Here is a 12,258-nt window from a genome sequence, read left to right on the forward strand (position 1 = left end):
GGGGCCCGTGGGAACAGATGGCCGGGACAAGGCCCGCCGCTCATCCCCAGGCAGCAGGTTCCCTGAGGGCACAGCAGAAGCCGCTCTCGCACGGTTCTGGGACCGAACGGCCAGTGAGGACGAGGCTGTGATGCGGGGTGGGGCCGGGGTGTCTGGCCATCCCCCCCAGGCCGAGGGTGTGGAGCCAGGCTGAGCGCGGTCCTGATCTTAAACTTGGTCTCAGGGGAGGGGGGCGTCCCCGCTCTCTTCTCTCTCTCCAGCCAGCAAGGAGAGTGGCACAGGGAGGCGTTTGACCGCAGGTGGACAGGGCACCAAGTGTTTTTGGGGTACAGAGCCACCACCCTTGCGGCTGGCAGAGAGGCCTGGGAGGTGGGAGAGAACTGAGGAGTGCTTCTCTCTCACCCGAGGCTCCCGGGGACCTTCCCGACCCTGTGCCCCTCTTGTCGGCTTCGGCAGGGATGCGGGGCCGAGGGGCTCCCAAGGAGGCCCGCCCGCAGCTGCGGCCTCGCAGGAGGCGGCAGGGTATCTCCTGGTCCTTGTTCAGCCCACAAACGGCCCATTCAGGGGAGCAGGGGAAGGGAGAGGCACCCGGCTGGCCCTGGGGCCCCTCAATGGGGCACTGTTTGGGCTTGGGTGGCCGCCAGCCTGCCACCACACCCGCCGTGAAAGCCTCATTCTTCCCCTGGGGCGGCTGGGAAGGCCGAGGAGCAGCTGGGGCTCCGGAAAGGTGCCGCTCTTGTTCCGCACACACACGGGAGGGGGCCGCTTCCTCCCCAGCTGCCCCGCGGTTCCGCCGCTCGCACCCCGGGCGTCTGTCCTTCCTCCTCCCCCTGCCGAGGACCCGGAACCGGCCGGTTTCTCCTTTCTCTCCCAGTCTCGGCCGAAACTCGGAACTGGGGCCCTGTGATCCTGTCTGTGCCGTGCCGCTCAGAGAGGCACCCGAGAACCCTGCCGTTCACGCAGCCCGGGAGCCTGGCGTGGGTCCGGGGGTCTTGCAAAATGGAGAGAGGGCCTTTGGAGAGAGCCCCTGGTGGGGACAGGGCCGCCTTCCTGCCCGGCCTCCACACCCCCGTCCTGGTAACGCTCCGTTTTCCTTGGAGGACCACCCTTCTCCGCTCGCACGTGAGGTCGGTGGGGCGGACCTGCCCTCAGAGGCGCCTTGGTCTCATGGTGGCCACAGCTCTCTGGTTGGCCCTCTGCCCTCCTGGCTTTGGGGGGTGGGGGTGCAGAGGATGGGACACGGATCGGGCCACATCACGGTCAACCCTGGAAGATCTGGGGGAAGTTCTGGGGGAGAGACTACCTTTGCCGAGGCTGCCAACTGGGTAGGTTGCACACAGGCAGCTGTGGCCATTGGCTCCGCTGCCACATGGCACGGGCCTGAGGACTGTACGGGCCACAGAGGGAAGCAGAGCTGCTGGGACGGACCCTGACGACACAAGGTGGAGCCTGGTGTGGGGCCGGGGCCTGGCCCGTTGGCCATCCCGCCTGCACTTCCCCTTACGCTTCTCTCTGGTCCGAGAGGAGGCTCTGTCCTCAGCTCTCTGGCTGCAAGGGGAGAAGTCCTGAGGTTACCGAGCTTGTCCCTGGGGCCGCACCCGCCCCGCTGGCCCCGTCCTTGCTTTTGCCCCCACAGAACTGCTGCTCAGTTGTAGCCGCAGCAGACAAAGGAGGGTCCACGCCATTGCCCTTAGACTGGACAAGACAGCAGCTTCCACTGGAACCCCCACTTGACGCGGGGTCAAGAGTCAATGGCCACGCACCCCTTCACCCAGTGGCCACTGCCTCTGCCTGCCTCAAGCGTCCCTCTGTGGGCAGGGGGGCTGCTGTCCATGCACAGATGTGTGGCGGGCACCGTGCGGAGGGGCGCCTCGGCCTGCAGGGGGCCCGCGGAGGGGGCGCCGGTCTCAGCAGGAGGAACAGAAACCACGCACGAGGGGAGCTGCCTGACGTGTGTCCTCAGAGGTGGACAGAGCTCTGTCCGCGGACGGCGTGGGAAACTCGGGGTGGGGCAGACCAGCAGAGAGGTGTCACCTGCAGACTGTGGCCTGGCTGAAGTGTCTGCCCGCAGTGCAGAGGCGGCAGTTTGGTTTCCTGTGTTTGGCACAGGCCCGCCTGGTGTGCGGTGCTGCCTAGAACCCAGAAATCCGGGCACGTCTGTCTCCTTCTTCCTTCTTTCCAAAGCTCGGAAAACAGGTGCGAAGCTCCCCTGCTGGACAGCAAGGCCACCCAGGTGTCTGAGTCAGCCATGGCAGACAGACTCCATGTCCCACGTCCAGTCCCAGCTGGGTGGCTGTGCCCTTCATGGGGACCCAGCAGCATCTGCGGTCACACGTCTGCCCCCCTTCTGGGTCAAAAAGTCTCGAACCATGTGCCCCCAAGTGCAGTGGGCAGGGACAGCCACGACTTCCTCTCCCGGCAGCGCTGTGGCTGCACTGACTGTGCTGTGCACACACAGGCAGTGGGGGCCGCTCGGAAGGTGCTGCAGGCTGCACAGGGCCTGGCCCACTCGAGTGGCAAGTGCTGCCCTGTCCCAAATGCGGGGCTGCGGCGGGCTGGAGTGCTCACGGAAGACCAGAGAGCAGTCTCGGGGGAAAGGGACCAGACTGGGACAGAGAAGTAGACATTGGATGGGGGGAAGAGAGCAAAAAGTGGGGGCAGCATTTAGGCATCGGACTGTAGGGCTGACCCCACTGCACACTGCTGGTCACTGCTGGACTGAGGCCTGAGCTGCATTTGAAACATGCACGGGCTCACCAGCAACGGGAGGTCTTGGCAGGGTGCTGCCCGGCTGTGCCAAGCCTTCTGTTGTGTTTGGAGCCCTCCCCTGCCCCTGGGCCGCAAGAATTCCCCCGTCTCCATCCCGTACCCACATCAAGCATGTTTCCAAATCTTCTGGGAAGCCACACACTGAGCGTCGGATGTGGGATCCTGCTTCAGAGTGAGCGAGGCCCGAGTTCAGCCCGAGGGGAGCTCTGCCCAGGGGCTTGTTGGGAAGCCCCGGTGCCCTGAGCCCCAGGGCTGGGGGAAAGGTTTGGTGGACGAAGCGCTGTTTGTTGCACAGTGATGACAGGGGACCTGCTTGACCTGCCGGTCAAGCTGGCCAGTGTGTCCAGAGGGCCCCTCGGCTCCCGAGCTCATCTTCAGGTGGCCACCGGCCTGGGCAGTGCCGGTCTCTGGCCTCATGGTCTGGCCATGGAGGCGAGTCCTTGTCGCCCTTTAAATGGAGCATGAACAGCTCCGGGCACCGTGTTAAATAAATGGGGAGGACTTTGCCACACTTTGCAGCCCTGACGTCACACCGCGTGGGCGAGGTGTAGCCCCACTATGCACACTGTGAGAGAGACAGCAAACCCCTGCAAGGCTTGGCGAGCCCGCAGGCTCGGGCTCAGGCCACAGTCGGGAACAGACGCCGCCGGGCGGGCGGGCGAAAGCCATGTGGCTTCTGGTCATCTTGTCCGGGGACCCGAGCACCCAAAGGTGAGTTCCTGCGAGGTGTGCGTTGCTCTGCGCCCTCAAGCTGCAGGCTTTGAGAACAGAGACAAACCAGAGGGTGCCGTGGGATGACACGCTCTCGGGACCCTGTCTCCTGATGAAGGGGACAGGCAGAGAGATTCAGGGCCTGGGGTGGGGTGAATGACTCAGGTTTCCTGTGTTTTGAGGGTCGTTCTAGGGCGGAGACCACCGGCTCTGGAGAGGCACTTCGCCTTGACTGCCGGCTGTCGAGGCTGCTTGGGCTGCTCCCAGGAAGGCTGAGTCGGTCCCTGTCTGGGAGCCCACGGAAGGGACTCGGTCCGGCCGTGGGCACAGGTGACGGCCAGGGAAGCCTGTTGGGAGCACTGTCCCAGAAGGGGCAAACCCGAGGCCCACAGGGTGGTGGGGGTGGGCGGGGAGCTGCCCCGGTTTGGTGACCAGGGTGAGCAGCGCAGAGAACAGAGGGGCCTTAGGGGCTCTGATGTGCCCTTGAGGAGACAACTCTTCACTCGGAGGGTCCTGGGGCCCCAGAAGGGCCTGCGAGGGGTGACGTGCCAGGCGGCGCTGGGGGCAGACGCCTCTCCCTGTGTGGGGGAGACTCAGCACGGCCCCGCACATACCCCCTGGACGGCCCATCCCCGTCCGTCCTCAGAGGAGGGGCTGGGGGCCCGTGACTGTCAACGTTTCATTGAGTGACGGGGCCGAGTTTCAAAGCCAAATCAGTCCGACTCCGGTGCCTGCGTTCTGTTTCACTTCCGTCAGAACAAAACAGCAAAACCGACTCTTTCTGAGGGTGCACGTGACCCTCAGATGCCCAGGGGATTGCTGCTCATCCATTCCGTGAGGCTCGGCACCCAAGGGCGCCTCGCCGCGGGCCGTCCCCCTTCCTCATGGCCGCTCCAGCCCCTCTTCCTCCGGGCAGACTCTGCCCAGGAGTCCGGGGCTCAGGTTCAGAGGCGGCCAGCTGTCTTCCCAGGCGGCTGGACTCTTGGGCCCCGAGGGCAGCACTCCCCGCAGTGGACGGGGCAGCAGAGAGCAGGAGCTGCCCAGCGGAGAGGCGAGGCCCGCAGACAGCCCTGCCTGGGTGGTGGGGACCTTACAGGGAGTCTGAGGGTCAGGGGACCCTGGATCGCCGTGCGTCTCTCACGGCTTGGTCTAAGGTTCCGTGAAAGGGGAAGGGGTGTGTTCGTCAGGGCCCCAGAGGCAGCGAGGAGGGCCGGCAGAGAGAGGGTGGGGGCGCCGCTCTGCAGGGCAGAGAATGGCAGGGGGCGGGTGTTTGGGCGCACTGTCTCCTTGGTCCCCGCAGAGACCCCGGGCGCCTCGCAAGCTGAGTGAGCTTGGGTCTCTTGGAGGAACAGAGGAGGGTGAGGCCTGGGGAGGTGCAGTGCAGGTCCCCTGGGACAAGGCCTGAGGAGGCGGCAGAGCAGAGCAGGGAGGAGGGCGAAGAGGGAGGCAGGAAGACGCCGGGCAGAGGGACCCGCCCCAGACCCCAGCAGTGGGTTTCAGGTGGGATCAGAGGCTTCACTGATACAATATTGCAGAGTTTTTTTATTTAATAGAGACAATGCGTGAAAGTATTCTTACAAAATTCCAGGTTATAAATACATGTGGAGTAAGCAGTGAAAGCCTTCCTCTATCCCCAAACCTACGAAAGTGAAATTCCAGGTGGGAGCCGGCCAAACCCTGAGGGGTCCCGAGAGGGTGGGAGGTCGGAGCCGGGGGGAGCCGGGGAGCAGCGAGTGCAGCAGCCCTTCCACCCGCTGCTGCGGCACCAGTGCCTGGGGCCGGACTGGTCTTCGCCCAGCACCCGCCCTTCATCCAGAAGCATCCCTCAGCCTGCCCTGGGACCTCCCGTTGTCTGGGAGCAGGCGTGAGGTTCCCACGCTCCCCGCCCCACCCCCTCAGCACCCCCTTCTCCACCGCACACACAATGCACACACCCGCCCCGACACATCGTCATGTTGCCGCTCCCACGAGGTCCGCGTGAGGCTCCCTCTTGGCACTGGGTGTCTGGTGGGTGTGGACAAATGCACAGTGACACACACCCATCGTTGTGACCCGCAGGAAGTCTCACTGCCCGCAATTCCTCAGCACCCTGCCCGGTCACTCGCCCGCCCACCCCACCCCCCAGCGGCCACGGCTGGGCTGCTGTCCTCGCAGCCTTGCCTTTGCTGGAGTGCCCTGGGGCTGGGATCCTGCCCTGGGGCGGGGCTCTCCACGGCGAGTCCGTGGGGAGCAGGGCCCGCCGGCGTCACCCCGGCGGGTGTCTGGGCACCTGCTTCCCGCCCAGCAGGGCCAGCCCTGGACAAGGCGCAGGAAGTAGGTAGCACTTGTGCCACACCCACCTCTGCTCCCTGGACGCCAGTGTTTCTCCTTGTGAAGGGGTCGCTGGGGAGGGGACTGGAGGTGACGCCCAGTGCGGAGCGTCCCTGTGCATCAGAGGTTGCCCTCCGTGGGAAGGGCTGGGTCACGGGAACTGGGTTTGACTCGGGAGAGGCTGCCTTCTCGGGCACCGGGGAAGGCTTAGCATCCAGCATGTGTGGCCAGAGCCACATGTTTATTTATTAATTTGAAAATACTAAAAAATATGCTTGGTGAAAAATTGGAACAAACAGGAACATTACAGATAAAAATAGAAGCCGCTCTGTCCTCTCACCTCTCATCCTACCGCTGTGGCCTGATGCTTGTGCCGCCCTCCCCAGTTCACACGCCGAGATGCTAACCCCCAGGATGGCAAGGTTAGGAGGAAGGCCTGCGGGAGGTGTGAGGGTCACGAGGGCCATCTCTCAAGAAGGGGGTCCAGGCCCTTGGGAAAGTCACCACAGAGACCCCCCGGCCCCTGGCACCACAGGAGAGCCCAGGGCGGAGGTGCCAGCAGAGCGGCAGGTGGGCCGCGGCAGAAGGCAGCTCTGCCGACACCTTGCTCTTGGACGGCTCGGCGTCCAGACCGGTGAGCAGTGGGCGGTGGTGCACACTCTCCCGCACGGGGAGTTCGGCGGTGGCAGCCCGAGTAGGCGGAGACACCCTTCCCCAGTGACCTCACAGAACTTCTGAAGTCAGTGTAATAGCTTACATATATGTACATGCGTGTTCTCTCTCGGTTTTACACCACACATACTGTTATGTCGACTGTCTTTGCACAAGCGTCCCTGTCCTCCACAGCTCGGCCTGAACAGCACAGGGTGGGGCGTGTCCCCCTCGGAGGACCAGGGGCCTTGGGCCCCCAGGGGTGGAGGCTGGTGCTACTGTGCCTGGTCTGTGCCAGGCTCACCTCGTGCAGCTCCTTCTCCCCAAAATGCCTGGAAAAGGAAGGAGAACTTTTCAAATGCCTAGGAGAATGAGGTGTTTGGCGCTCTGGCAAAACCCCCCGTCTGAGCCTTGTGCTTTCCTGGTCAAGCCTGACCCCCCAGGGGGGCCTTGGCTCCTTGTTGCCTCCCGGGCACCTGGCCCTCGGGTGCCGTGCGGCTCAGTTCTACTGGGCAGAAAAGACGAGGCGCGTTACAAACCCAGCAGGCTGACAAACACCTCAGTGCCTCTCGTGCCCCCGTCCTCACCCCCACTTTCACGAGGAGCAGGGGACTTCAGCCTCGCCCTTGTCCGGGCACCCGCAGGACACAGAGTGGGGGTCTGGTCGGCCTAGCTGGTTCTGTCCCAGCCTCCGCGGCCCCACAGGAGGCTGCTGTCCATTCCCACCCTTGTCACCTGCTCACAAACCACCTTTGTTTTCTCTTCCAGGACTGTTTTGAAGATGGATGAGGGGCTTGAAAAAACGGAGTAACGGAGGTTTCCAAACTCCGGCAGAAGGAAAGAAAATGCCTCTTGGGCGGCCTCGGGCCCCAAGGCCAGGGTCCCCAGCCTCGGAAAGTCACCAGCCTCCGGGCTTGGTCTTGGTGGAGGCCGCTCCCAGCCCACAGGCCAGGCCCTGCACCCCCTGCTGTGGGAACTGCGCCGCTTCCCCTCCCCCCACGCCCCAAAGAGTCCTGCTCCACACGGGGCAGCTTCTCAGAGTGGCCCCAGGGCTCCCCCTCCCGCAGGGGGGCCCGTGAGCTGTCGGTGCCTCCTGAGCTCCCGAGGGGCTGGCAGATGGCTCAGCTCCCGGAACAGTCCCGCTGTCCAGGGAGGCATGTAAAAGGACTGTGATGGGGTGCGGCTCCGTGTCCCACGGCCTGAAATCCCACCCCGCAGGTGGGAAGCCCAGGCGAGGGCAGTGGGGGTGCTGCTTGGACTGGAAGGTCGGTCCTCAGAGGTGGTGGGCTCAGGCCTGGCTCTCAGCGAAAGCGGCCCCGCCGGCTCCAGCTGCAGGGAGCTCCCTGACCGGCCGAGAGTCTTCCGGCTGCTCTCTGTGGACTGGACGGCCGAGGGCGTCTGTCGGCCCAGGGCTGGGCGGGGGTCAGGCTCCTGCTGGTTCTCGAGGGCTGGGGTTCAGTTTCCAGGAGTTTGTGAGGCAGTTGTTCAACACAGCCATCATTGAAACCACTTGTGTGAATCCATGAGCAAAAACCACATCAAACGCAGAGGTAGCACACTTTAACACCCACCCGTTCCTGATGGGGTTGCCATGCACCCCTGCCGTCCGAGCCCTGAGACCCGTGCGGCCCTCGCATCTGCGTGAGGCAAGCGTGACAGGACGTGGGGCCGCTCACCGCGTGGCGGCTCTGCGGCCCGTGATGTCGTGACGCCGTCTGGGGGCTTGTTTGCCCTGGAAGTTTTCCAACACTGCTGGTCAAGGCTGGGTCCACTGGTTTGTGGGCCGTCGGAGCGTAGACCTGAAGCCGTGATGGAGACAATGTCCATAATAATGCAAATCAAACTTTGCAGAAGTTTGCCATGTTTGTAGTTGTCACACTGGGGATGGCATCAGAAAATGACAGAGTCTCTGTTTCTGAAAACCCTTCTGTCTTTGATCTGGGACAGGTTTGCCAGTGACCACGCACCTGGACACACGTCTGTATCTGGCTGGCAGGCACGTCATCACCTGTTTCTCACCTGGGGGAGAGGTGACCGACCACAAGCCCCCTTGACCCTCCCGCGTTGCTTTCCTGCTGGAGGGAGGGGGTTGGGGCCATGTCTTGGTGCCTTCAAATCACACCTTATACAGAACGTCAAGCTCACGTCACATCCCATTAAAAATCCTCACTCCATCCCTGCAACTCAGCGCTTTTCTGAGAAGAGCACTGCTCTTGGCCATGCCTCGAGGTGTTGGGGGTCATCCGGTGCCCCTCCAATCCCAGCCAGTGTCGGTCGTCCCCCAGGGCCTGGGGCACGTGCTACGTGTGTGTTTGCTCCCCTGCAGGGCCCCCAGCCTGTGGCTGTTGTCACGGCCTCTGCCCTGAGGTTGGAGGGCCGCCTGGGCCCTTTTGCCCACCAGGGCAGAGCAGAGCAGTCAGGAAGCCCTGCCGCAGCCCCGCCACAGCCGGCCTCTCTGGGAAGTCCTGGGGGGCGGGGCCCTTCTGCCGGGAGGGGTCAGCACGCCTGCACTCGAACAGGTGGGGAGGGCCGATGGGCGGGGGGCAACTCTGCCCAGGTCATGACCCCAGAGCTGCTGAGGGGCCACGGAACCCAGTCCTCGCCTCCCTACCACGTCACAGAGCGGCTTGTCAAGGGGCCTGAAATCAAACAGTGCGTCTCAGAGCCCGGTGACAGACGCCATGGATGCTTCCTTCCTCCGCACACAGGCAGGTTCGGGCCTCACGGGGACCGCGGTGTTTGGGTGGTAGAGCTTCTCTGAGCTCCCCGATCACCTCTTCTCCTGGGAAAACACTCTTTAATCTTTTAAACGTGCCCCGCAGTGGTCTCAAAGCCTTGTCCAAACGTAGACATTTGTTGTTTTGTCTCTAAAACAGGGCTGGCTCTGATTTCTATAGTATCTTAAAGGACTTCTGCATGAACTTCCCATGCTCCCCCCATGCCGACTCCGCCCTCCCCTGGATTCTTTTAAAGCTGCGGTCAGAGCTGCCACCTTCACAGGTTCCCACGTGTCTCCTGCATGGAGTGCACGCCCACCCTCCCCCGAGGGGGGGGCACGGACCCTACCTAGCCTGTGCTCTCTGCTCCTGAGCACTGGCTCTTCATACAGAGCAGGGGGCTCTTGGCTGGCTGTTTGGCCAAGAACCGTAGTGGCTCTTCTCCGGCTCACGTGCACCCACTTCTGATTCTCTGCGTTTTACTTGCTGACTGTGGGCAGAGCAAGGACGTCTCGGCTCTGAGTGACCGTCTGAAAGAGCCTTATGGGTGCAATCGGCTGTCAGACAGGAGTGTCTTAAATATCAGTTCCACCTGCTCAGGTGCCCCCTCCCCGGCCCCGCTACCCCCCCCCCCCCCACAGGTTGAGGTCCTGAGGAAGTCATGCCACCACCTTGGCCTTCCAAGTAAATTTGTAAATTGTGTTTTTTTAAAATATTAAATCCAGGGAATAGTGACTCCTTTCGTCTTCTAGCTTTTGATTGATAAGTGGTTTTTTGGTAAAGTTACAAAAAGCCTCCTGAAAAGGGGATATTCATAACCAGAGGTCTAGTATTTTACTGTCAACCGGTTGAAAAGCCTGAGCATTTGCTTCCTAAAAATAACCCAAACAAATCCATGAGCATGGTAATGCACTCGTGTGCAAGACAGTGCTGTAAAAGATGCCACAAAGTCTCTTCAACAAACCTCTCGCTGGTCACGTAGTGTTTGGTATTGAGCAGAGGGCTGCAATTCGTTTGCCTGTAAGCACAGCACAGTGGGATTTGGGAAACCGACCCAGGTGCACTGAGCAGGCAGGTTGCGGGGCACGGGAACGGGTCTTTCCCGCCCGGGACTAGCACCGGTGTGCGGTGACCCCAGACTTGTTCCCCGCGGAGCCCGGAGCCTGGGTGGCTTGGACAGCAAGGGCTCCTCCACAGCAGGAGGACCCAGGGCGCTCACAGAGCGGCCGGTGGGCGGCACTCGTGCAGACTGCCACCTGGATGAGCCGCTGCCGAGCCTCAAAGCACCAGTGCTGTGAAGGCCGATGCAGACCAGCTCAGACCAGGCGCCCAGCACGTCTTCACTGACTGCCTGCTGTGTGTCGGGCTGTTGGGTCAGCTTCCCTTCTCGGCTAGAGCGCAAGCTGAGGCCCAGAGAGGTTGGGATCATTTGTTGGAGCCGGGCTTGGCTCTCACGCCTTCATCTCCCCTCCCCTGGGCCAGCGGGGAGGCTGGGGTCCAGGCAAAGGTCACCCGCAGCCCCCCAGACGAAGACGGGGGCTCCATTCTACTGTGGCCTCAGGACCACAGTGCCTGTGGACGGGACTCTCCTCCCTGACTCGCGGGAATCTGGAAGGAGCCGCAGTCGCCAGAGGCACTTTGAGCCTTGCAGATAAAAGGCTTCAGTGGGGATGAACTGTGGCCGTGGGACACTGGTGGAGTTTTGGGTGAGGGCGTGTGCTTCCTAATTGTACAAGAGCCACTCGGCTGTGGATTCGCTTTCTTGCTCAGCCTGTCGTTGGTGTTCTAATGAGGGCCTAAAATATGCCCAAAGATTTATGACCGAGACTGCAGAGTGAAGTCTGCAAGCCCTGGACAGATCTATGTGCTGAAATAATAAAAGTATTAACAGCATCTGTAATAAATCCTGTTTACACCTGTCTGTGCTTGAATGGCTTCAGAGTCTCTGCACACTGCAGCCTTCAGTGACTGTCTGTTCTTTGGCCTCAGACCCATCTGAACATCTCAGAACGTTCCAGCAGTAACAGGAGCTGACAGGAGCACAGACTGAGCAAGGCGGGCTCCCGTACCTGTTGGGGAGGAGGGGGCTGCCGTACTTGTCGGGGAGAAGGAGGGGGGCTGCTGTACCTGTTGGGGAGAAGGAGGGGGCTGCCGTACCTGTTGGGGAGAAGGAGGGGGCTGCCGTACCTGTGGGGAGAAGGAGGGGGGCTGCCGTACCTGTGGGGAACAGCCGTGTTCACTGAACGCTGCCTGGATGGCCACAGGTCTCCCAGCTTCTTCCGTCGACCCGGCCGCCCCGAGTCAGCCCTGGAGTTGCCCCTGTGAAGTCCCCTCTGGTTAGTGTTCCCTGTGTCTGTCTTTTATTTTTAAACAGCCCAGGCAGCGGCTCAGAGAGGGACACAGTTCTCACAGAACACTTCCCCACAGTAAACTAAAAATTATTTGGAGGAAAAAGAAAGCGAGAGAAGGAGCTTGGAGTTACAGAAATTGGGTGTGTGTGTGTGTGTGTGTGTGTGTGTGTGTGTGTGGCTATAAATAGCCAAGGACGGGTTAAATTTCATGACCAAGAGCAGCAGATGGGGTGGACTGACCAGTTCATAATGTGTGAGGTGCCTTGTGAAAAGTCACATCCTTACGTTGTCACCCTCATTGTGGGGCCCAGCCGGAAACACGGCCCCCAGACCCCGCCGGCCTCCGCTTTCTCTGGCTACTCCCCTTCCTCTCCTCCGAATCCTCTCTCCTGACCTCCATCAGCCTAGCCAGTGGGCGCTGGGGTCACTCCCAGTGCCACCCATGCCGAGTTAATGAAGGCCAGGACGGCTGTGGCGAGGGATTCGCCCCAGGGCGTGTTGGCTGGGACAGCACAGGCCTGTTTCATGGTGCCGATGCCCGGTCAGAGACGGCGTCCTGGTGCGCAGAACCTGAGCTCTGCTGCCTTGTGGCTCCCGAAGCCCCCTGGGCACAGGTGGAGGTCGTCCTGCCTGGTCTGGGGGGCCCCTGTCCTCTGCTCCCATCGCGGGGCCACACCCACCATGAGGGAGTTGGGAGGGTGCCCTTGGCTGTCACCTGACCAGAGCGCCTGGTGTGGGCGCTTCCCGCA

At 62.1% G+C, this 12,258-nt stretch overlaps 1 protein-coding gene across 3 annotated transcripts; it reads left to right on the forward strand.

Moving 5' to 3' along the window:
- The first annotated feature begins 850 nt into the window (after positions 1-850).
- Positions 851-8,920, forward strand: LOC128626192 (uncharacterized). 3 transcript variants are annotated; one of them, XM_053657428.1, is made up of 3 exons: positions 851-3,480; positions 3,663-3,810; positions 7,210-8,920. In XM_053657428.1, the coding sequence occupies exon 1, from the start codon at positions 1,752-1,754 to the stop codon at positions 2,727-2,729; it is 978 nt and encodes a 325-aa protein (XP_053513403.1). In that variant the 5' UTR covers positions 851-1,751; the 3' UTR covers positions 2,730-3,480; positions 3,663-3,810; positions 7,210-8,920. The 3 variants fall into 3 exon arrangements, with proteins under 3 accessions (XP_053513403.1, XP_053513402.1, XP_053513404.1); XM_053657427.1 differs by having other exon boundaries at positions 851-3,810; XM_053657429.1 differs by lacking the exon at positions 3,663-3,810.
- Positions 8,921-12,258: the final 3,338 nt, after the last annotated feature.

Source organism: Artibeus jamaicensis, unplaced genomic scaffold (genome assembly GCF_021234435.1).
Source record: "Artibeus jamaicensis isolate MK-2021 breed Jamaican fruit bat unplaced genomic scaffold, CSHL_Jam_final scaffold_369, whole genome shotgun sequence".
NCBI classification, from domain to species: Eukaryota; Metazoa; Chordata; class Mammalia; order Chiroptera; family Phyllostomidae; genus Artibeus; species Artibeus jamaicensis.

Bases quoted from the DNA above. Each gene is read 5' to 3' on its own strand.
- LOC128626192 (XM_053657427.1), top strand. From the start codon at position 1,752: ATGGCCACGCACCCCTTCACCCAGTGGCCACTGCCTCTGCCTGCCTCA.